This window comes from Procambarus clarkii, chromosome 40 (genome assembly GCF_040958095.1).
Source record: "Procambarus clarkii isolate CNS0578487 chromosome 40, FALCON_Pclarkii_2.0, whole genome shotgun sequence".
NCBI classification, from domain to species: domain Eukaryota; kingdom Metazoa; phylum Arthropoda; class Malacostraca; order Decapoda; family Cambaridae; genus Procambarus; species Procambarus clarkii.
In genome coordinates, this window is record NC_091189.1 from 11156119 (window position 1) to 11179230 (window position 23112).

At 41.5% G+C, this 23112-nt stretch overlaps 1 protein-coding gene and 1 non-coding gene across 4 annotated transcripts in view; one reads left to right on the top strand and one right to left on the bottom strand.

The window, feature by feature from the left end:
• LOC123752802 (spermatogenesis-associated protein 13) overlaps positions 1–23112 on the top strand; it is a 294193-nt gene that overhangs the window by 260840 nt on the left and 10241 nt on the right. For all 3 annotated transcript variants that reach the window (XM_069338675.1, XM_069338674.1, XM_069338676.1), the window contains 5 exons: positions 15478–15677; positions 18416–18659; positions 21604–21777; positions 22435–22614; positions 22771–22950. In XM_069338675.1, coding sequence (XP_069194776.1) covers positions 15478–15677; positions 18416–18659; positions 21604–21777; positions 22435–22614; positions 22771–22950 — 978 coding nt within the window. The remainder of the gene's footprint in view (positions 1–15477; positions 15678–18415; positions 18660–21603; positions 21778–22434; positions 22615–22770; positions 22951–23112) is intronic.
• On the bottom strand, positions 14161–14233 carry TRNAT-AGU (transfer RNA threonine (anticodon AGU)). The gene has a single exon. It is a non-coding gene; the product is annotated as a tRNA-Thr (tRNA).

Genomic DNA, 23112 nt, shown 5'->3' on the forward strand with positions numbered 1-23112 from the left:
TCGTAATTCTGTGGCGCGGGTTCGATTCCCGCACGAGGCAGAAACAAATGGGCAAAGTTTCTTTCACCCTAAGTGCCCCTGTTACCTAGCAGTAAATAGGTACCTGGGAGTTAGTCAGCTGTCACGGGCTGCTTCCTGGGGTGTGTGTGTGTGTGGCGTGGGGGAAAAAAAAAAGTAGTTAGTAAACAGTTGATTGACAGTTGAGAGGCGGGCCCAAAGAGCAAAGCTCAACCCCCGCAAAAACACAACTAGTAAACAAACACACACACACACACACACACACACACACACACACACACACACACACACACACACACACACACACGCACACACACACACACACGCACGCACGCACACGCGCGCACCAAAAAGTGGGAATCATTGTCAACGTCTGTAACATGATTGATAGTTGAACCTTATCACACCAAGGTGAGCCGAGCTATTCCGTCCAAAACATAAAGGGCATGATCAGCTGACCCCCTCACGGCGACCCCCCCCCCCCCCCACCCCCCACCCCCTCTCGCGCGCGGACTTCCCCCCCCCCCTTCACACAAGTCCAATATGAGATGTAAAGTGCCTTGTGTAGTGACTGTTGTGACCCTCTTGTTGAATCACTTGTGACACAAAAGATTATTCATGTGTGTATTTGTGTGGGTGATTAAATATGTGTATGTATATATATATACGTATATATATATACGTATATATATATACGTGTATATATATATATATATATGTACATGTATGTATGAGTATGTGTACATGTATATATAACATTAATAATTTTGTAACTAGTGTTAGTTACAAAAGATCAAAGTTAGTGTCAAACTTTAATCAAAGTTAGTGTCAAAAGATTGTTGTTTGCTTAGCTAAACGAACTAGAGGGTTCAGTTCCTGAACCGATTATGTGCCTCTGTAATCCTTTACACCACCGCCCACGGGATGGGTATGGGGTGCATAATAAAGAAAGAAATTGAATTCGTGTGTGTCAACGTGCACTAGACGGCTCTCAGCTTCATGGCTGGTCAGCTTACAGCTTATCTTGCTTTGTTAAGGCTTAGTTAGCCGCATACGCCTACTGACGTGTTCCAAATTGGACCAAGCAATACACATAATAATAATAATAATAATAATAATAATAATAATAATAATAATAATAATTTTTATTTAGGCAAAGGTACATACATAAAGAGATTTTACAAAGTTTGTTGGCTTTATAGATAGAGCTAGTACATACAATGCCTAAAGCCACTATTACGCAAAGCGTTTCGGGCAGGAAACGGGCACCTTTACATGAGTAAAGGTGAGCGTTTTACAGCGCTCTCCTCATCTTCTTGAGGTTATCTTGAGATGATTTCGGGGCTTTTAGTGTCCCCGCGGCCCGGTCCTCGACCAGGCCTCCACCCCCCAGGAAGCAGCCCGTGACAGCTGACTAACACCCAGGTACCTATTTTACTGCTAGGTAACAGGGGCATAGGGTGAAAGAAACTCTGCCCATTGTTTATCGCCGGCGCCTGGGATCGAACCCAGGACCACAGGATCACAAGCCCAGCGTGCTGTCCGCTCGGCCGACCGGCTCCCATACTAGCAATAATACAGATATAATGTTATTACTGATGTTAGCAATTTAATATTTTTTTGCTCGATATTTTTGGCATTACGTTCTTGACATTAAGTGACTTGACGTTATTTTTGACATTAAAGACCTGATCAACCAGGCTGTGATTCATACGTCAGGCTGTGAGCAGCCGCGTCTAACAGCCTGGTTGACCAGTCCAGCAACCAGGAGGCCTGGTCAGGGACCGAGCCGCGGGAACGTTGAGCCCTGAAATCATCTCAAAGTAACCTTAAATTATAAGCGTTGATGACCGAGTTAAAAAGGGAATAAATTATTGAGTTCATTAGAAACCGGCATTCCTTGACGGTGACGTCATATATATTACGAATGTACCAGCCCGTCCTCAAGCCAGGCTCGCTAAAGCAGCGGCCATCCCCCCCCCCCTCCTCCTATGAAGCATTTCCCAGTTTTTACGTATTTTGCATTAAAATGTTTCTCACATATAAATTATTATTACTATATATTAAAGTTAGGCATAGGTTAGGTGTGTTTTTCTTTTGGCGATTATTTGTATTCTACATCCCGTCCTCGCATACAAAGATCCAAGTTCGTTAATCCAGCCGCCAAACCCCCTGTTTATGAATAAAAAACTGTTTACACACGACTCACAACTGATTTCGTTCGAACACTTCCGAAACAAGTGCTTCACGGACGAATTTTGTTCGAACCACAACGCTGTAAATGCTTCACCCACGCACTACAAATACAAATAATCACCAACAGAACCTAAACACCTAATCTAACCTATGCCTATATATGCACAATATGCTAATATATTATAATATTAATTTATATTTGAGAAAATTCCCGTTTTGAATGAACAGCATGTTAAAATTTATGAATGCGTCTGTGGGGTCGACCGCTGGATGGAATGGACTCGAATTGAGGACAGGTTGGTTGCAAAAGTCTTCACCCTAGAATTGGGTTGATCCTGGGAATCATGGCAGGGTACCCGCCAGGTAAGGCAGCCAGGGGCCAGATTCACGAAAGCACTTACGCAAGCACTTACGAACCTGTACATCTTTTCTCAATCTTTGGCGGCTTTGTTTACAATTATTTAACAGTTAATGAGCTCCGAAGCACCAGGAGGCTGTTTATAACAATAACAAAAGTTGATTGGGAAGTTTTCCTGCTTGTAAACTGTTTAATAAATGTAACCAAAGCCGTCAAAGATTGAGGAAAGATGTACACGTTCGTAAGTTCTTGCGTAAGTGCTTTCGTGAATCTGGCCCCAGAACGCCTTACCTATCGTTTATACTCAGCCCTAAGTATACGCATAATAAGAAACATTAATAGTAATTAATATTAAGTAAAATATAGTTTTTGGTTATACAGTAAGTTAAAATTTGAGGACTGGGGCTTCATGGGCCTCGCAGCCTGGACGAGCTGAGCTTGAGGAAGGGTTGGGTAACTGACGCCCTGCACCTCAGGATCTCACTCACTAAATATTCTGGGTCAAAGTACCACGGATGCGCGGTAAGGTCACGGCTAAGAATCAGAGCACCGGAAGTTTCAAGATACGGGACCGACAACGGAAGGAAATGACTCACATATATATACCTAAGGCCATCGTTAACGGCAGTGCTATCGTTCCCGTTATCTCCCGCGTTACCTTTGTTATCATCGGCGAGGCAGGCGGAGGCCCAGGGTCACAAGATAGCCGACTCCTTGGTTGTGACGGAGTCGGCTCACTCATGCCAGTAATTATTGTTGTTATAGATTCAGCTACTCGGAACAAGTTCCAAGTAGCACGGGCTATGGTGAACCCGTATGCCAGTAATGTCGCTGGGGGAGCTTTTGATAGAGCCAAGGTAATCACACAACCCGCCAGGCACCTCCACGTGTCTTGGCCAGTTTGAATATTCTCTCTCTCTCTCTCTATGCTTGGCACGAGTTCGAACCCTGGGTAAGGGAAGGACTATTCGGCAAATATTCTCCTGCTCTGCTCCAAAGATGTTCTCGATGCTTATCTCTTCGTCCCCTGTTCACCCAGCAGTAATTGAGGGTTGGTTGTAAACCGATTGGTAGATCGTGTTCCAGGAAAGCCTATAGTTGGGATAGGCTCACCCTAGCATGAGCTTTGATAAGGGAGAACTCTAGGCCAAGGGTCAGAAGCCATTTGTTCCTGTACACTTACTTGCAAGAGAATAACGATCTTCATCGTCACACTCCCCACCACCACAACTACTACCACCACCACAACTACTACCACCACCACCACCACAACCACCAACACTACTACTACTGCGACCACGTCAAGGGCGCCTGACAGCTGAGTGGACAACGCTTCGGATTCATAGTCCTGAGGTTCTGGGTTCAATCCCTGGTGGAGGCGGAGACAAATGGTCAAAAAGTTTCTTTCACCCTGATGCCCCTGTTATCTAGCAGTAAAAAATAGGTACCTGGGAGTTAGACAACTGCTACGGGCTGCTTCCTGGGGGTGTGTAACCTCAAGATAACGTCCACCAACGCCGCAGCTACCACTACCACCACAACTATCATCCACATCTAACACTACTAACCACAGCAGCCACCATTACTACCACCACAACTACCACAACCATATTAACACAGAAATAACACCACATGAGACCAGGAGGTATGGCAGGATATGCAGAATACCCGCGTTGAAAAGCAGAGGTGTAACAGGTACTCTGAGAGAGAACTCTATCAACATCAGAGGCCCGAGACTGTTCAACACGCTTCCGCTACACATAAAGGGCCTAACTGGCCGACCCCTCACAGTGTTCAAGAGAGAACTGGATAAACACCTCCAAAGGATACCTGACCAAGTAGGCTGTGATTCGTATGTTGGGCTGCGAGGAGCCGCGTCCAACAGCCTGGTCGACCAGTCCAGCAACCAGGAGGCCTGGTCAGGGACCGGGCCGCAAGGACGTTGAACCCCGAAATCAACACAAAGCAAGGTTACCATTATCACCTAAATCGCGCAAAATTCCTACCCTTCAGGAAGATAAAAATCGCATTGCCTACGGGGGAAAGGAATGGTGCCCAGTCACTTGGCCTGGACGGTACAGCGACGGTCTCGCTTCTCTCCAGGTCAGCGTTCAATCCCCGACCGTCCAAATGGTTGGGCACCATTCCCCCCCCCTCTCCCCCCCTCTGTTGCGTTACATGACTTGCCTCTTGTTGTGCTATAGTGCACGTTCACGCCGAATACCACATTTCAAAACTGCAGCAGGAAATTTATATTAACAGCCGCCGGGTTTTTCTTGGAGATGTTTGTGTTGCAATGTCGCACCTTGAGGGTGTGAGGTGTTGCACAGGTGAGCACTTCCGCCGGTAGGCCCCATCTCCTCCCCTCCCCCCCTCCCCCATGCCTTTCTCCACACCCTGGACGTTCCTCCAGGATATTACCCATTTCCTTGGCCTTGTTGTGTTCTCTTGGTCGAGCCCGGGTTGTCCACTGTTGTGCTTACAGTAAACGGTGCTTTATAGTGCTTTCTCTTACTCTCTCTCCAGACGTGTCCGGTTAATTGGGAGCTGGTGAATGACCAGGTTGTATAATACAACCTGGTCATTGTATAATACAACCTGGTCATTCATAATTGTTTATGATTGTTGATGTTGTTATTCCAGCCCATCTGCAGGCGATGAGTCACAATAACGTGGCTGAAGTATGTTGACCAGACCACACACTAGAAGGTGAAGGGACGACGACGTTTCGGTCCGTCCTGGACCATTCTCAAGTCGAGAATGGTCCAGGACGGACCGAAACGTCGTCGTCCCTTCACCTTCTAGTGTGTGATCTGGTCAACTCCAGCCCATCCTGCTGTTCTGGTAGTACTTATAGTAACGATGAGGACCAGAGTATATATACCGACGTGCAACGAAATTACAAAGTAGAAATCGGTACTATTGAGTTGGACGAACCGGAAAGCTATTTTCAACTTATGTTGCAAAGACAAACTAACCTAACCTAGCCTTCCTAGGCCTAATACACGATATCTGAGGTCTAATAGACGATATCTGAGGCCTAATATAGTACATATGTGTGCTATACTAGGCCTAGGAATATTTGTTTTTTTTTAGCTTCATTTTTTCCGACTCTAAGTGAATAGTACAAAGTTCTACTATCTAATTGCTTAGAACGTCAATCTTTGTACTATGGTGCACATAGTTACAACAATTACTATCTAAACAGGAGAATGGGTTGTGTTATTTGGTGTGGGAGGACATAACATCACTCTCACAACCCTCCATAACAAACCTACGGTGTCAGACTCGACTGTTTTTGTTGCACAGTAAAATGTGTGTTAAATTTGCAGGAGTTGTTTGGTGAGTTTGGCGCGTGAGAGAACAGAGGTTTAGGTTAATACATCCACTTTAAGGTAAGCGAACCTGCCGACCCTCTATTTTTCACGTTATATTTTTACTCTCGTTAAACCGTAAACAATAATGTTTATGTTCGTTGTTGACTCTTTAGGCAAGCGGATGGCACAGACGGCTTTTGTGCTTTGTGATAAAGGTGGTATTGTTTCATATACACGTGTCATGATAGTTCTTTTGTTAGTGTGAAGTAGATAGAATACTAACTGTCTGTAATATCGAATAAGAGGTGGCAGGCCAACCCGGCGCCATTAACCCCAGTGTTGTCACGCCTGGAATACATCCACAGTCATCCATACGGCCTTGTTGTGTTCATATGCTTGTCTGAGGTTGAAGGCTAATGCGGACTAGCCTCATTAAACTTTGCAGGGTGACTGTGTGTAGGGGGAACTGTCATAGGCGGGTCTGGGTCAGTCCCATGGCAGTCTTCATCAAGCCGGGAGAGATGAAATGTTCGGCGCCGAGTCCATAGAGTTATTTATTTAATTAATTGTGTTATAATATTACAGAGTTCACATATTAGCATGCAAACTGCATGTTCTGACGGCATATTTTGTCGTTTAGTAGCTCTCAAGACTTAAATAGTCACACCCTTTTGGGATATACCCGAGCGCTGGCAAGTATACCATATCTTGTGTGGTATATGCTGGAAGGTGTCAAAATGTGAAACAAATATATCAAGATATAATAAAGGAATTGAACCAAGGTCAATTAAGGTAAGGATGTGACTCAAAGGCTGCGACACATCCATGGTTATAATTAACATTGAATGTTATTCAAAGTTATTTGAATGTTCATCAATGTCTTGCACATCAATGGTGTGTTCGAGGCTGCCGGGAGCCGAAGTGTTGTGTAGGACTCAAAAGTCAAGTGAGGGCTTGTCTGGGTCTTGTCACTGGGGATGAGAGGCTCACAAGCTCTGCACTAGGCAGTTCCCAGCCCTTCCCGGCCTCCCTCCCCCCCCCCTTCCCGGCCTCCCTTCCTCTCCCCCTTCCCCTCCCCCTTCCCGGCCTCCCTTCCTCTTCCCCTCCCCCTTCCCCTCCCCCTTCCCCTCCCCCTTCCCCTCCCCCTTCCCCTCCCCCTTCCCGGCCTCCCTTCCCCTCCCCCTTCCCGGCCTCCCTTCCCCTCACCCTTCCCGGCCTCCCTTCCTCTCCCCCTTCTCCTCCCCCTTCCCGGCCTCCCTTCCTCTTCCCCTTCCCCTCCCCCTTCCCGCCCTCCCTTCCCCTCCCCCTTCCCGGCCTCCCTTCCCCTCCCCCTTCCCGGCCTCCCTTCCTCTCCCCCTTCCCCTCCCCCTTCCCGGCCTCCCTTCCTCTTCCCCTTCCCCTCCCCCTTCCCGGCCTCCCTTCCCCTCCCCCTTCCCGGCCTCCCTTCCTCTCCCCCTTCCCCTCCCCCTTCCCGGCCTCCCTTCCTCTTCCCCTTCCCCTCCCCCTTCCCGGCCTCCCTTCCCCTCCCCCTTCCCGGCCTCCCTTCCTCTCCCCCTTCCCCTCCCCCTTCCCGGCCTCCCTTCCTCTTCCCCTCCCCCTTCCCCTCCCCCTTCCCGGCCTCCCTTCCCCTCCCCCTTCCCGGCCTCCCTTCCTCTCCCCCTTCCCCTCCCCCTTCCCAGCCTCCCTTCCCCTCCCCCTTCCCGGCCTCCCTTCCCGTCTCACCTTTTCCTTAAGTCTCCTCCTTTCGTATCATATTTTTACCTCACCTCCCTCTGAAGTACAACATACGGCCCATTCTAACAATGAAGTACATTCTATGTACTATATTATTAATACTACAGACGGTCCATTCAAATGAAGTACAACATACATACCCATTCTAAAATGATAATCTTGTTGTTTTTCTTTCCTCGGAATCTGACAGGAAAAGGGATCTGGGGGGAGGGGGGAGGGATGGTCTTTCTTCACCACCCCCCCCCCTTCTTCTCATCTTCCTATCCCAATGCAGGTATCCCAGGTATCCCATTGCAGTCATCTATCCACAGGTTGCAGTAAGAAACATCCTCAGGCTTACATCTCCAACTTTTTTTTTACGGAGGATATATGATTGTTATGTTCTGTCTCAGATGGAATGTGGGAAAAACACCGGGCAAATCTTCCTCCCTGTTTGGTGAGTTTTCGTATCTCGCTTGAGAATCTCTGAATCTCTTTTTCTGAATTTCGCTGTATAGTCTCTTCACATGCGAAGCGTTTATGAAAAGTATAAATTCGTTTGACAATCGTGTATCAGATTGGCCGCCTCTTCAAGATGTTATCGCCGTAGCCGTCCTTGTTATCTCTGCTCTTCTTTTGTGATAACACACACACACACGGAATACCTGTGCACTCACACAGATATAGTCTATACGACCGTTATTGTGCATAGAACGAGTGTGTGTGGCTTTATTAACCGGTGTTTAGACAGGCTTAAGACAAGCTTGGGTTGTGCAGGTACGTCTCAAAAACCTATCGTGGATGTTGAAAACTTTTATGTCAATTGACGAGATATTTAGTTAACACAATGTGGAGAGCACATGACGTGCAGCGTGGGTATTATGTCTAGTTACCAGCGGCCGGCTGGCTGGCTGTGGGAATGGCCCGCCCTTCAACCAACGCACCCCTTCACCCCAGGACGCGCTACACAGTAGGACAATCAACGTTCACTGCAGTTATTGCAATGAACGTTGGTTTTGTGCTAATGGGAAAATTTCATATTCTGAGCAGCCTCGTTACTGTCGAGCATCAGCATGATCTGGCGTCATTAAATAGGACATTCCTGGTGTTTTGTGACGGCTGGTAAAGTATCGGGTGTAAATTTATGAGTTTGTGGCAACCGCGTTGACCCTAACGTTCGTGTCGGGAGGTCATTAATGGCAACATCCGTCATCCTTCTCCGTCCTCGACGTCTCTGGAATGACGTCAGGCCAAGACTTCAGTTTCCAAGTAGCCAAATGTTGCCCAATTAAAATCAAATATTACGGTATTAATTAATTATACGGTATCATTATGATTGAAAATATGGATAGAAAACGTTAATGTATTTGAATTGAAACCATTTGAATAGTATGCGATGTTAACAAAGGGGTAAGTTTTGTACTTATTAAAATATGTATCTTGGCAACTGGGAGCGTATCAGCGAGGGCTACCCAAGGCGGCAGTATACAGTCAGGCGAGGCTCTCCTGACGGGCGGTCGTCTGCTCTTCTCTGTTGGATAAATACGTTTTTCTTCGTATTCGCGTGTTAAGATCCTGCCAGAGTTTAAAGAACATGATTCGAGATCATTAAGAACTATTTAACGAAGACTGGGGGAAATTCTGAACATCCTTAGTCATCGACACCCAACATAATTTGGAAGTATTCAACATACCAGTGTAGCGGGTGTTGAGTGGCAGGCATATTGACTTTATAAACGTAGTGAATTAGTGAGCAGAAATTTAATTCGTAACTACAAGTGCGGGTTGTGTCTGGGACGTGGGGGTTACTTAACCCAGGACCTAAACGTTCACTAACGAATATGGTGATCTTCACTAGCCTCAAATATTTATTCAAGGTATTTATATTCGGTATTATCTCTTTTTATACTGAGTAAATGCATTATTTCAAGTTAGCAGTGCGCAGTTGCCCGAGAAAGAACAACCCATCCTGAACTTGTAATAATAGCTAGCAGGCCTACATGTCATTTATGACATGAGGCTTCGCTTAACGAAACAGTGGATTTGTTGGTGTTGGGGCCCCTGGCTTGGTGTTGGGGGCCCCTGGCTTGGTGTTGGGGCCCCTGGCTTGGTGTTGGGGGCCCCTCCCTGGTGACCCTTGGGTGGGTGGGTGCAGGGAGCTGCTGCAGGTAAGGTCAGAGTCATGGTAAATGTTTGAGTAACGGCAGGTCCTAAGGACGCTGAATATAATGACGATGATTCAGGGTAAGTAGATATGTGGTTTGGGTAACGGGAGGACTTTAAAAAATGATGAATATATATATATATATATATATATATATATATATATATATATATATATATATATATATATAATACACACACACACACACAAGTAGCTGGTTGTCTGGTAGCGGAGCTTGTTCCTGCTGATGTAAGGAGTTGGTTCAGCTGCTCGTAACCTGGGGGATGCTGCTTGACGTCATCACATGATCTATAATTAACATTCCCGCGCAGATCTGCTCTTCGTGGAACTTGTACCTCTCAATATAACGTTCCATCATGCAGGTATTGCGATACCTTCGCAAGAAAATTGCCAGGTGTACACGCAGAGTGCAACATAATCACGTTGGACCGTCGCAAGAACTAGCTGGTACAAGAGGCAATAAGATCTCCTTATAGAAGGAAAAGTAAAGTATCTGGGAATAATGATGTCAGACGACTTAAGGTTTGGTGAGCACCGAGCTTTTAGACTACATGGAACAGTAGAATTAAATGAATAATTAAATTTCCTCAAGGCATGAAAACACAAGTAATTTTACTAGTAAGAGTATTATAATGGAATCCCAAGATTTGGAGGTTCTCATGATCTCATATTGTCCTGGTTGATTCGCTTAGTTATGAGATCATGAGAACCTTCAAGTCTTGGGATTCCATTATAATACTCTTACTAGTAAAATTACTTGCGTTTCCATGCCTTGAGGAAATTTAATTATTCATTTAATTCTACTGTTCCATGTAGTCTAAAAGCTCGGTGCTCACTCCATTTTCAAAACTGGAGTGTTCTGAAAAGAGGGGAATACAGGGAACATATACGGCACACATCGACACGAAAGTATATACCTAAATTATTGGTACCGTCTGAACTTTCAAGATGCACTCTCTAGAAAGGAGGCGAGAGAGATGTCAAATGTACATGGAAGATACTGTAAGGCCAGGTCCCAAATTTGCACAATAAAACAACATGCTGGAGCGATAGAGGAAAGGCAGAATAGAGTCGGTGGAGAGTAGAGGTGCCATAGGTACATTCAGAGAGCACTGTATTCAGGTCAGAGGTCCACGGTGTTACCGCCTCACTTGCCCAGTAACCGGGTTCTTTATTTTCAAACACTTAGTGCCTCTTACTCGATCTCACCCTGAGTCACTGGTTAATTATCAATGATTGGCAGTAATATCTTACCGTGAAAGAAAAAAAAGGGGTAAACAATAACCAGAACCTTCACCAAGTGTACTTCATAAAATATATATATATAAATATTATATATATATATATATATATATATATATATATATATATATATATATATATATATATGTGTACATATTACACTGCGTGTGTCACTTTCGCACAGGATACTTAATACAATAAATTCTGAAATTCTTATTTTCCCTGCGAGTCCACTTTATCTTCTATTATACGTGACTCATGTTTTATGGTCGTCACACTGGCGAGTTCACCGTACTCAGTAAAACATGTACCAGTCCTACACAGTACCACCTACACGGTGTCTAAAACACCACGTCAACTCTTCGGCGACACGCTGGCGGAAGCCTCTGGGTGAACTGATGCATATTGACCAAGATACTCTCCACATCACTTCTGCGGACAAAAATATCATTAGTACGACAGAAACTACACATGGATCAAATACTATGACAGCCTTCCACCGGGGGAGCAGAAATTGTGGTCGGGTGCACTCAATAGATGGCATTGATATCGTCACACCTCGCTCCACATATGGCGTCCATTTCGTCACACACGGCTATTTATTACCTACTAAGCAAACATGAGAAATTTTGCCGGTACAAACGTGGAAGTGTTCAAGAGAAAATTAGAAACATTCCTGCAAGAAGTGCTGGCCCAAAAGGGTTGTACTGGACATGTGGGCCGCCCCGAGCCTGTTGGACTAAGCTCTCACGAGTCAGGCCTGGGCCCGGGCCGGGCTTGAGGGAGTAGAGCAACTCCCAAAACTCACTCCATGTTATGTCTGACATGGAAAGTAATAACCCAGCCCACACTTAAGGAATGAAAGTGACGGCGTTTGTATCCGTCTTGGACCCTTATCGAGTCGTGACATGTGACGACCTATCAGAAACGTTACTGTGACATTTTCTCTGCATAGAGAAGATATATATGTTTTGCAGCCTGTCCTCAGGGAGGAAATCCGCTCATGGGAATGGATTGAGAATGACTACATAATTAGTGCTATTATCCACTCTCTCCATGGTTAAGTTAGGGTTCATTGCACTGATGTGAAATATGAAATTCGAAAATTATTTCAGTGTACCTGCGAATTCCGTTTACAGATAACCAAATTCTCCAAAGAAAAGTTTTCAGCGTGTACTTTTAATATTTTAATCCAACGATTTATTATACAATAAAGTTATAACTTGAGAATAAAATCTATTTAGCACAAAGGTTCACTTGCCAGTTTACATATAGACCATTACTGAAACCATAAACCATAGCTTTCAGACCATCACAAATATCTAGATCCAGGGTGGTTTGAGGGAGAGGTGTGGTTTCTCATGGCAATGAGAACAAGATAAATACACAAGATGTACTTGTGTACATCTTGTGTACTTCCACAAGTGTACAAGATGTACTTGTGTACATCTTGTGTACTTCCACAAGTGTACTTGTGTGGAGATGTATATCTTGTACATCTCCACCCCTTTTTTAAAGGGCCTGAGAAAGAAGGCAGCAACCAAAAATAACCTTTTATTAGGCCTAGTATGGTACATATATGTACTCTACCTATACATATAGCAGGTAAACAGTAAATTAGGTCAAAGTGTGCGTGCGTTAAGCCTAACATTACTTATTTAGGGCCCCAAGACAGGCTTCTGGTTACTCTGTTTCACTTTACTGGTATTGCGCTTCAATATTCGAATAGCGCAAAATGTGAACTTTTTAGTACAACAGTCCATATCCTGTACATTCCATCCATAGTAGCTACAAGTTGCATTATTTCTGAAGGATGGGTTGGAATAATGGGCCATATATATATTCGTAAAGCAGACTAAGTTGTTCACAACTTAGTCTGCTGTGACACCCCTGGACTTTATAATATACAAATGCAATCAAGAAATTAACTGAACATAATTTATAATAATATTTTACCTCTCCAGCACTATGCAGTGGACAGTATATATTCATAAGGTCGTGGTGCCCGTATGGCTGGATCAAATTAATATACTTGAAGGCATGACATCTCGGTTACCAAGAGACAATAGTTTACGTGTATATTGTGACGGGTCAGTGGCGGAAGATGGCAGGGCAGGTGTGGTCTGAAAAGGGAATACGCTGAGTATGGAACTGTGGAGAGGAAAATTGAACTTGGACTTGGTAATTATATTTCATCTACACAAACTGAACTGCAGACCATTCTCGCTGATTTGGAGGAAGTACGTCAAGACGAAAAAGATGTTTTCGTAGTTGTCGATAGCCGAAGAGCACTTGATTCATTAAACGGTCGAAATCCAGTCTTCATGTCCATATTTGAGGATTGTAAGAAAAGGACAAATGAGATAACGCTTAAAGGTCACAAATCCACATTCATGTGGATTCATTCCATCTCATCTCATGTTGGAATAGTGCCCAACAAGGTGACGGATGAGCTGGCCAAATGCGCCACTACATGATCACAAGTTGACATTGAATGTGTTTTAACCATGAGACAAATAAAAAGCAAAATAAGACATATGCAGCCATAGGCGGAAGTGACGAGAAGAGATATAATATATGAGAGAAGTCACACCATGCAACACTTCGTGAAAGACAACAACAATTTCACTTTCCGTCAAAGGAAGACTGCTTGGAGTGTTTACACGTGTGGGTCAGGCTTGGTTACCAATTACTGGGAATATTGGACAGGTGTTAGTGATAATGACACCAAGTGTAAACTATGTGGTGTGTTAAGGTCTCACACCCTCACCCAGTATGATCTTGATTGCCCGCTGATTAATGTATATAGGCGTACTGAGATAAGGACTGTTCCTGGACAAATAGCACAGCGGAAAGATTGATGATATTCTGGAGAGATAAAAGAACTTTGCAGAAAGATTGTAACATTTTGTTGATCTGTCTGAACGTCTATTTGTAGCCTCTCTATTGCTACATATGTCTATGGACTTAGTCATAAAAGTTTGTGTGTTTGTGATGTGTTTAAATATATAACAACACGTATTGAACGAGGTGAGAACAGCTTGGGCTACCTGGAGAGGTATTTGGGATTTCTTCTACTCCCCGAGCCCGGCCTGATGTCAGGCTCGACTTGTGAAAAAATTATATCCACTTGCCTTCAGGGAGGATCGAACTCCCGGCCTCTGGTTTACTAGACCAGCGCTCTAGCCACTGAGCTATGAAGGCTCTTATTCTTTCGTGTGCATTTATACCTCAAACTTATTTCAATTTCAGATTCATTTAGTGTACTTGCGACAAGATCAGACTCACACTTATCACTCAGCATCTGCTTAGAAGTGGAGCACTATCAGATAGAGGATTACCACACAATCAGGACGAAATACGCAGTAATTATTAATAAATATATATTTTAATTCAAGTGGTTTCGAGGATCGATGTCTCCAGTCAGTGAGGCTTTCAAACGTCGCTGTTATTATTTGGAAATAAAGCTGTTGAATTATTGAACAAATTACGTCCATATTACCCCCCCCCCCCCCCCCCCCGCTCCTGTGCCAGTTAAGTCCACTACGGGCTCACCATAGCCGTGCTGCTACTGTTCAGAGTAGCTGAATCTAAAACAATAACAACGTCTATTTTACCAGGTAACATAGATGTAAGGTCTCTGGATTGATTTAAGCGTAGGATTAAAGAAGAGGGATGTTTTTGCACAAGTTCACTTTGTTTCACGGGATTCTCAATTTAACGTTTCAACATCGTTTAAAGTGTTTTAACAATCTATTGACTGCTGCTCCTCAGTTTATTCGTACGTATAAACAGTTATGGCGCTTATATCGATCTGAAGTTGGAACTCAATACAACGGTATTCAGCAGTACTTGTATGGTGCCAGGTGCTTGGTATTGTATTATCAACAGTAAAGGTGTATGCTAGTGACGTTCTCAAGGTAATCAGTGACCTGTTGAAAACTGGGTCAAGGCTAGAATATACTAGATTAATGACAGCACAGCACTATCACTGACATACTATTACTGATAGCACTATAGACAGCACTATCACTGTTCGTAGGTGTCCTTGTACTCTCAGATTCCACCGTGCATAGACCTAGAGACAGGCATTACTAATATTACCCATATATTTATTTGCGTGCACCACCTCAATCGACTTGAGAATGGTCCAGGACGGACCGAAACGTCGTCGTCCTTTCACCTTTTAGTGTGTGGTCTGATCAACATATGATTGATGAAGATTAAGCCACCCAAAAGGTGGCACGGGCATGAATAGCCCGTAAGTGGTGCCCCTTTTGAGCCATTACCAGTATCAAGAGCTGATACTTGAGATCTGTGGAGGTGCGACTGCACCCTGCGTGACGGGAGATGTCTCACGTGTCTGATCATCATATATTTATTAATGAATTATAAGGTACTGTTTTACTTGTGTAATTTTACTTTGATGTATAATTTGTCGGTTTCAGGCGAGTTTCGCCGATGACGGTGGGAGCAGTCTACGAGACGGGAACCCGCGAGCAGTGCGTCGGACCCACAGTGATGTAGGGGGCACTGGAGGCCGCAGTTGTCTCCACTACTCACGACAGTTGTCTACTCCTCAGCCTATCAAGATCCGACCAGCCCATAGACTTCCCCAACACACTGCTTCTTTACACCGGTCTAAAAGGTAAGCCTCCTTATCAAGCAGTTTTGTTTTGTGTAATCCCACATGTCTTTGTAAATACCTTAGTATTACATTTATCATTTATATAATTCATTTCTATAATGAAATTAACTCTTAGTTTACCCCATGTTTTCTCGATTTGATGATTGTCCAGTGCGGACCGAAACATCGTTGTTGTTTCTTCATTTACAGATTTGTGGGTTCATTATCAACATTTCTCTCACACACCTGCCGGGCTGTCTTACCCTGTCCTGTTTATCACTCCTGTCTCTGATCCACATCCTGTTTTTATGTAGTGTGATTTGTTCAGTTTGTCTAATATTACAGATTCAGTTTGTTCTTCTATATATGTCAAAAGATAGCCAACAGGGCAAATTTACGCGTAATTCTATTTTCATTACAATATACTCATAATAATTCAATTTCTTTCTTTATTATGCACCCCATACCCATCCCGTGGGCGGTGGTGTAATGGATTACAGAGGCACATAATCGGTTCAGGAACTGAACCCTCTAGTTCGTTTAGCTAAGCAAATAACAATGTTTGACGCTAGTTACAAAAACAAACGAAATTATCTGTATGTCTTATGAAAACACTGAGTTTCACACTTATAATGTCTGGGTTTATTGACCAATTGTCTAGTGACAATGTTGCATATTCATCATGTGCGAGCAGGTTAAGTACTTCGTTCGGCTGCGTTCTCGACTCAATCGGAGATCCCGGGTTCGATTCCCGAGTGGGAGAGAAATGATTAGGAACTTTTCCTTTCACCTAATGCATCTGTTTACTTAGCAGTAAATAGATACGGGAGTTGAGCAGCTGTTGTGAGGTTGCACCCTGGAGAGGGTCAATAGTTTAACCTCGGGGCAACCTCGATACAAGCCTAAAGTATCAATATGACGGAGCCCGTCCTCAGAGCAAATCTATTACTATGACAAACTACACACCTCCCTCGAATAACCTGGATAGTTATCTAGATATTTGTGATGCTCTGAAAGCATATTACAGATCCAGTAATATGCAGGCGATGAGTCACAATAACGTGGTTAAAGTATATTGACCACACCACACACTAGAAGGTGAAGCGACGACGACGTTTCGGTCCGTCCTGGACCATTCTCAAGTTGATTGAGAATGTCAATCGGCCAAGTCAATCGACTTGAGAATGGTCCAGGACGGACCGAAACGTCGTCGTCCCTTCACCTTCTAGTGTGTGGTCTGGTCAACAGATCCAGTAATAGTCTACATGTAACCTGGCAACTAAACGTTTGTCCTAAACAGTGATTATTCTCAAGTTAGAACTTATTGTATTATAAATCGTTAATATAAAATATGAAAAGAATATGCTGAAAATGATTTTTTTGAAAAATTTGATTTTCTGTAAACGGAATTATCGGGTACAATGAAATATTTTCGAATTCCATATTTCACACTATCGTCAATAATACACTGTGTTAACGTAACCAACGTTATTAAATCTAACCAAACCCTAACCTAACCATGTATAGAGCGTAGATAATAATACGAATTATGAATTCATTCTCATTCCATTCCCGTAACCGTATTTTCTTCATGAGAACAAACAGGTTGCATGACTTCAGGCTAGGCTCTTCCAGGCGGTGGCTAATCCTAAAATTCATCAAAATTAATGTGCTGCATATTCTAAATTTGTATTTTCTTAAAAATGTTAGGTAATATCATTGCATACTAGAATGTGCTGAATGATTAGGCCTAACTTAGGTGGTTAGGTTCTGTTTGCAGGTATTGGTATGTGCAGTCAACCCGTTCTCGCAAATTTAATAAGTCAATATTGACTTATTAAATATGTGCATAGGTGATATACTAAACATAATAGATACCCTTAAAAAGATTCATAGAAAACACCGACCTTACCTAACCTTGTTAGTATCTTAAGATAAGCATCTTATTGCTTCGTAATTACAATTATTACCTAACCTATAATAGGTATAGGTTAAGTAATAATTGTAATTACGAAGCAATAAGATGCTTATCTTAAGATACTAACAAGGTTAGGTAAGGTCGGTGTTTTCTATGAATCTTTTTAAGGGTATCTATTATGTTTAGTATATCACCTATGCACGTAGTTAATAAGTCAATATTGACTTTACGAATTTGCGAGAACGGGTGTGCAGTACGTGGGTGAAACATTTATAGAGGTGAGATTCGAGCAGAGGACGTGAATGAAGCCCAGCTCGAGGAAAATACATACGTCATCAGTTGTTATTCCTGTGTAGCCAGGCTCAATATATTTAGAAACAAGTTATAAAACACTCTTATATACAATGAAACACCGCTATGTGCAATGGAATATAATGAGAACATTTTGCGAATGTAAAGCACTTATTGTCTCGACTCCTCATTCATACTCGCTTTAATCTGCCGTGATTGTCACAAAGCTTGTTACCGTGCTGAGGTCCACAGCTGTGTAATTGGTGTGAATAATCTCCAGCACTACCCTGCATCAGACATTAATATTGTGCGGCCGGTGAATCACTATTGAATATTTGTTGTAATTAATTGCAGTCGATATGGAAAAAAAGAGGCAAGTGTGGTATTTGTTAGCGGTATATATATATATATATATATATATATATATATATATATATATATATATATATATATATATATATATATATATATATATATATATATATATTTTAATGATTAAAAAACACATGCCTTACAACAGCTCATAACAGAATATTGTGTTTTTCTTCAGCCTTAAAAGAAGCAAAGGGTCTTCACATTTACGTCGTTCAATTAGTCAACCTTTAGACTTGGACAAGGCGTATGAGAGCCCCAGCTCGCACAAGTGCACCAGCCCCACACACGCGCACAACAGGCGACAACGACGACCCTCGGCCGGAAACATTCTCAATGACGACATCATCACTTCCGAAGATGAGATTGGAATCTCTGATTCAGAGGATTTCAGAACTGATTTGAAGAGAAGTTTAGATGAGGTAAGAGTATATTGTTTATAATTGTGTTAACATTGTTCTTGGCTAGGGGCACCTTGAATAGCCTCACTACAGGCTTTCTCTCTCTTACGTAATGATATTCTAATGTGAACAGATATGATAGTTGTACCGAAATGGATTTGTAAGAATCATGAAAGGAAGAAGTTAACTATTTCACTTCCTATTGCATGACTAATATATTATCTCATGCTGTCACCTGCGATGATTTGCTATCTAGTTTGATTATCAAAAGTTATTTATTTAAATAGTGGATTTTTTTTTTAAGTAAGAGTTTGATATGAGTTTATATTCAGTATCTAATAAACAGTACTGCATATACTAAGACAATTTTAGATGCAGAATTATTTAGTTTCATAAAACTAAAAATATATATTTTTAGGATACAGCATTTCATAAACAAAGGAGTAATATTTTGGAGAAAGTACAACGCAGAACGACAAAAATCATCCCAAAACTAGGGGTTTTGGGATGATTTTGGGAGAGGCTAACACCCAAAAACTGGGGCTCGCCTCTCCCAACTTAACAAGTTGAATTGTGTTGGGAGTGTAGTAAGCCACTTGAGGTCGGCTCCACTGCCACATTTGTGTTGTTAAATGTCGGCCCCCATTATGAAGTCTGAAATTCAATCAGATGTGTTTTCCATAGTGCTGAAGTTACTGTACAACTGCTGTTTACCTGTGCAATTTCAGGATTTATTTGAAAGCGATGAATCAAATTAATTTGGGTTACAAAAAAAGGTATTAGTGAAGATTGTATGAAGTTAAGCTGCAAGATAATGTGGAGACAGGACAAAGACAACCAATACTTTATATTTTACATCGGTGTTCACACTAGGAACATTAAACATCCCAACACCCACACAGATGTCTGAAGCAGAAGAGAATCGAGTTAAGGGATAGCCTCATTACATGCAAAATAATCAGGAAGAGCATTGATAAATTAAAAGAATCAGAAGCTTGAGGTGTGGCTAGAATTCTATCTGAAATCATAAAGATACTGGCCAATGAACTATCTACCACTGAAAGCTTTAGACCCAGGGAAAGTCCCCTAGATTAGAAATATGCAACTGTTGCCCATATCTTTAAGACTGGCATTAAAAATTCTGCAGATAGACCAGTCAGCCTAATGTCACGTACCTAGACATGTGAAGAAAACCAGAAAGGAGAAAATCATTCATCTTGGTGCACACTCGAGTAAAAGCAATAAACATAGTTTTGTAAAAAAAAAAAAGCCCTTCCTAACTAATATGCTTAAATTTATTTAAACAGTAACCAATTATTCATATAAGACTTCCAATTGATGTACAGTACCTGTAGTATGAATGGACTTCTCTAACGTTTTTGATTAGATACCGCATGAAAGACTGCCACAAAAACTGCAAGAACATGGAATAAACAGAAAAATACTAGGCAACCCAATAGTTAAAATGAAGAAAGCAAAGAGTCAACTTAAATGGAAATTAAAGTGACTGGGAATTTTTTTTGTATTGCAAGGTTCCATCTTTGGGACAACAACATAGAAGATAACATAATAATGAACTCTCCAAATGCTCAGAAAACTGACAAATGCTTTTCAGCATTGATAAATTGCAGTAAATTGTGGCAAATTTGCCTGCATCCCTAACATCTAGCATGTTTGCTAAAATTCTGCAATATTTAGTTAGTTTTATGTACTTATCAAATTGAAGGAATTATTAATATAAAAAATGTTCAACATAACTTCATTTTGGTTTTATCCTGTATGTATAAGAACAGGAGGGACTTGTCTCCATGATTGCTGTTTCTTATTTGCTAAGACAAGTTAAGTGGGTTATATCAATCTCTTAGTCCTCAAAAAATGCATCAATCCAGCCTAACTTTTTAATCAGTTGAAAATGGAGGCGACTGAAAAAATGAAATTAGTTTCAGATATTCAGTAAGGGATCAAGAAAAGATTAGTATATAATATTTTCTCGTATGTATTGTTTATATTGAAACTGTATCTTTTATTAAACTACTTCAAATCATTCTTAATACTGTGTGCTTAATATTTTCTTATTATAAGCATAATTGATGAAACATTTGCCACAATGTATTTAATGTAACTATACATGTACAGTACTACAGAAGCATAATTGTTATATAGTAACATAACACTACTTTTGTCATATCGAATTTCAGAAACATAAAGTAGCTTATTTACCTTGGGTAAAGATTAGAATTCATTGCGATAAATAATTTATACTTTGACCGATGGTAATGTAACTTGTGTTAATTGACTCTGAAATAGGCCTTTTGAGTAAAATAGTTTTGAAAGAGGTAATTGATCTAAAGAGAGATTGTATACAGTATTTTGTTAATTTTTACTAGTTTAAATTCAGGATACGAACAATGGATTATGCATTTACAGTACATGTTTTAGTGATTAATTGGTACATTTTTGCAAAGCCACTAATACACACAGCATTTCAAGCAAGTCTTAAATCCCTAATGTGAGTTAGGACCCGAGGTTTGTGAATCATAGAGCCTGGTGTGGTACCCAATGTCTGGAGGTTTCTAGGTGGGTACCTTGGGAGCTACCAGGGGGGGGGGGGGGAAGATACCCCCAGGAGGAGAAATAATTACTCAGGTTCAGTTGTTCTTTAGTTGTATTGTTACTGAGAAAATGTTGAACCTCGTGTACTGTAAATGGATTACAGTGTATATAATTCCTGCTGAAGTGTAAAACTTTCAACAATTAGGAAGTGAAAGAATCTGTGACTTTTCAGACTGTAGGCTGGCTATATGTAAAAAGAGGCCTACCAGCTATATTTTTTACTTTAAATACTTAAATGCTGTGCATATTTACTGTTCATACAGGCCATAATTTGTTTCCAAATGCCTGTAATGAATACATCACTAATAATGTTTGCATAAAAGACCTTACTGAAATTTGTTTACTTTTTCAGGATGACGACATGATCGTTTATGCAGAAGCTCTCTGGGACCATGTGACATTAGACTCTGAGGAGCTTGTATTCAAGGCTGGTGACCTGATCACAGTAATAGATTCAAGTGATAAAGACTGGTGGTGGGGTCGAATAAGTCATAGGGTTGGATGGTTCCCAGCTGCCTTTGTACGGGTAAGTCAGTTTTTTTTTCACTTCACTTGTTGACCTCATCCAGAATATTGGTGGATAGCTATTGTAATGTTAAATAGGAAATAAGATTAATTTTACTTCAAGTGTCTACCACATTGACAATACAGTGCATGGAACATGCTAAAAATGATCTTGAATAGAACAAAATCAGGTTGTCAAGTGCGTCTATATATCTTTTGATGCCTTGCGTTGCTTCTTTTGGGAACTTAAGTTTCTTAGCCCTTAGATGGCGGCTTACAGTGTATAAATATGATGAATGAAGGTTCATCTGAAGTACCTGTGGCTTGTCATACAACTTTCCCTTTTATAATTTAGGCAAATTGTGTTTTTTAAATTTGTGTACCTGTAATTATCAAGATTTCTTAACTCTTGGTAATTACTGTATAGTGTTTGAAGTGTATAATGTTGTAGAGTCATCAGTGTTTGAACATTCTTACATATTGTATTGCAGACATTTGAAGAAGCTCTTGAGAGTCAATGTAGATCATATTAATATAATTTTTAAGCAATGTTGCTGTGAATATTAGTACAATAGTACAATTCAGTAAATGGAGATTCATATATATACACTTGCTTGAACCAACTAGAATTTGTAATTAAAAAGAAAGATGCCCAATAAAATTTCACAATTGTTTTCAGATACTTGTGAATCAAGAAGATCATCAAAATTCCAGAAGTCATGATGATACAAGAATTCTGGGGCCAGTTAGAAAGCTCAGCGTCTCTGGTTTGTCGCATGATCAAATCCGAACCAATGTCATAAATGAAATCATATCGACTGAGCGTGATTTTGTAAAACATTTAAGAGATGTTGTTAAGGTACAGTAAGATGTCTTATTATCTGTTAATTATAAGTGTTTATAAATTAAAGTACAATAGTTAGAATGGGAAAATCAGAATCCTTGTAATAATAATTATTCCATTGCTGTAATGCATTTTAATAGTACTTTACATTTGTTTTTTGTTTTTATCCAGGGATACTTGCGGCAAGTTCGAAAGAGACCAGATATGTTCAGTGATGAAAGAATATCCACCATCTTTGGTAACATGGAGGCCTTGTATCAGTTCCAGAGCAACTTCCTTAGAGAACTAGAATTGTGTATAGATTGGCAAGACCCCCACAAGTCTTGCATTGGTGCTGCCTTCATTCGCAATGTGAGTTAAATTAATTAAAATAATGTTATTCAGAAATGTCAAAAGGTCAGTTAGTCACTGGTTACTTCACAATGCCCAGGATTCCATAAAGTCCTCAAAGGTTTAAATTGATGGTTTTAGCAATCAGGAAACACAGACAGAAATACTGTACAATAAACAATT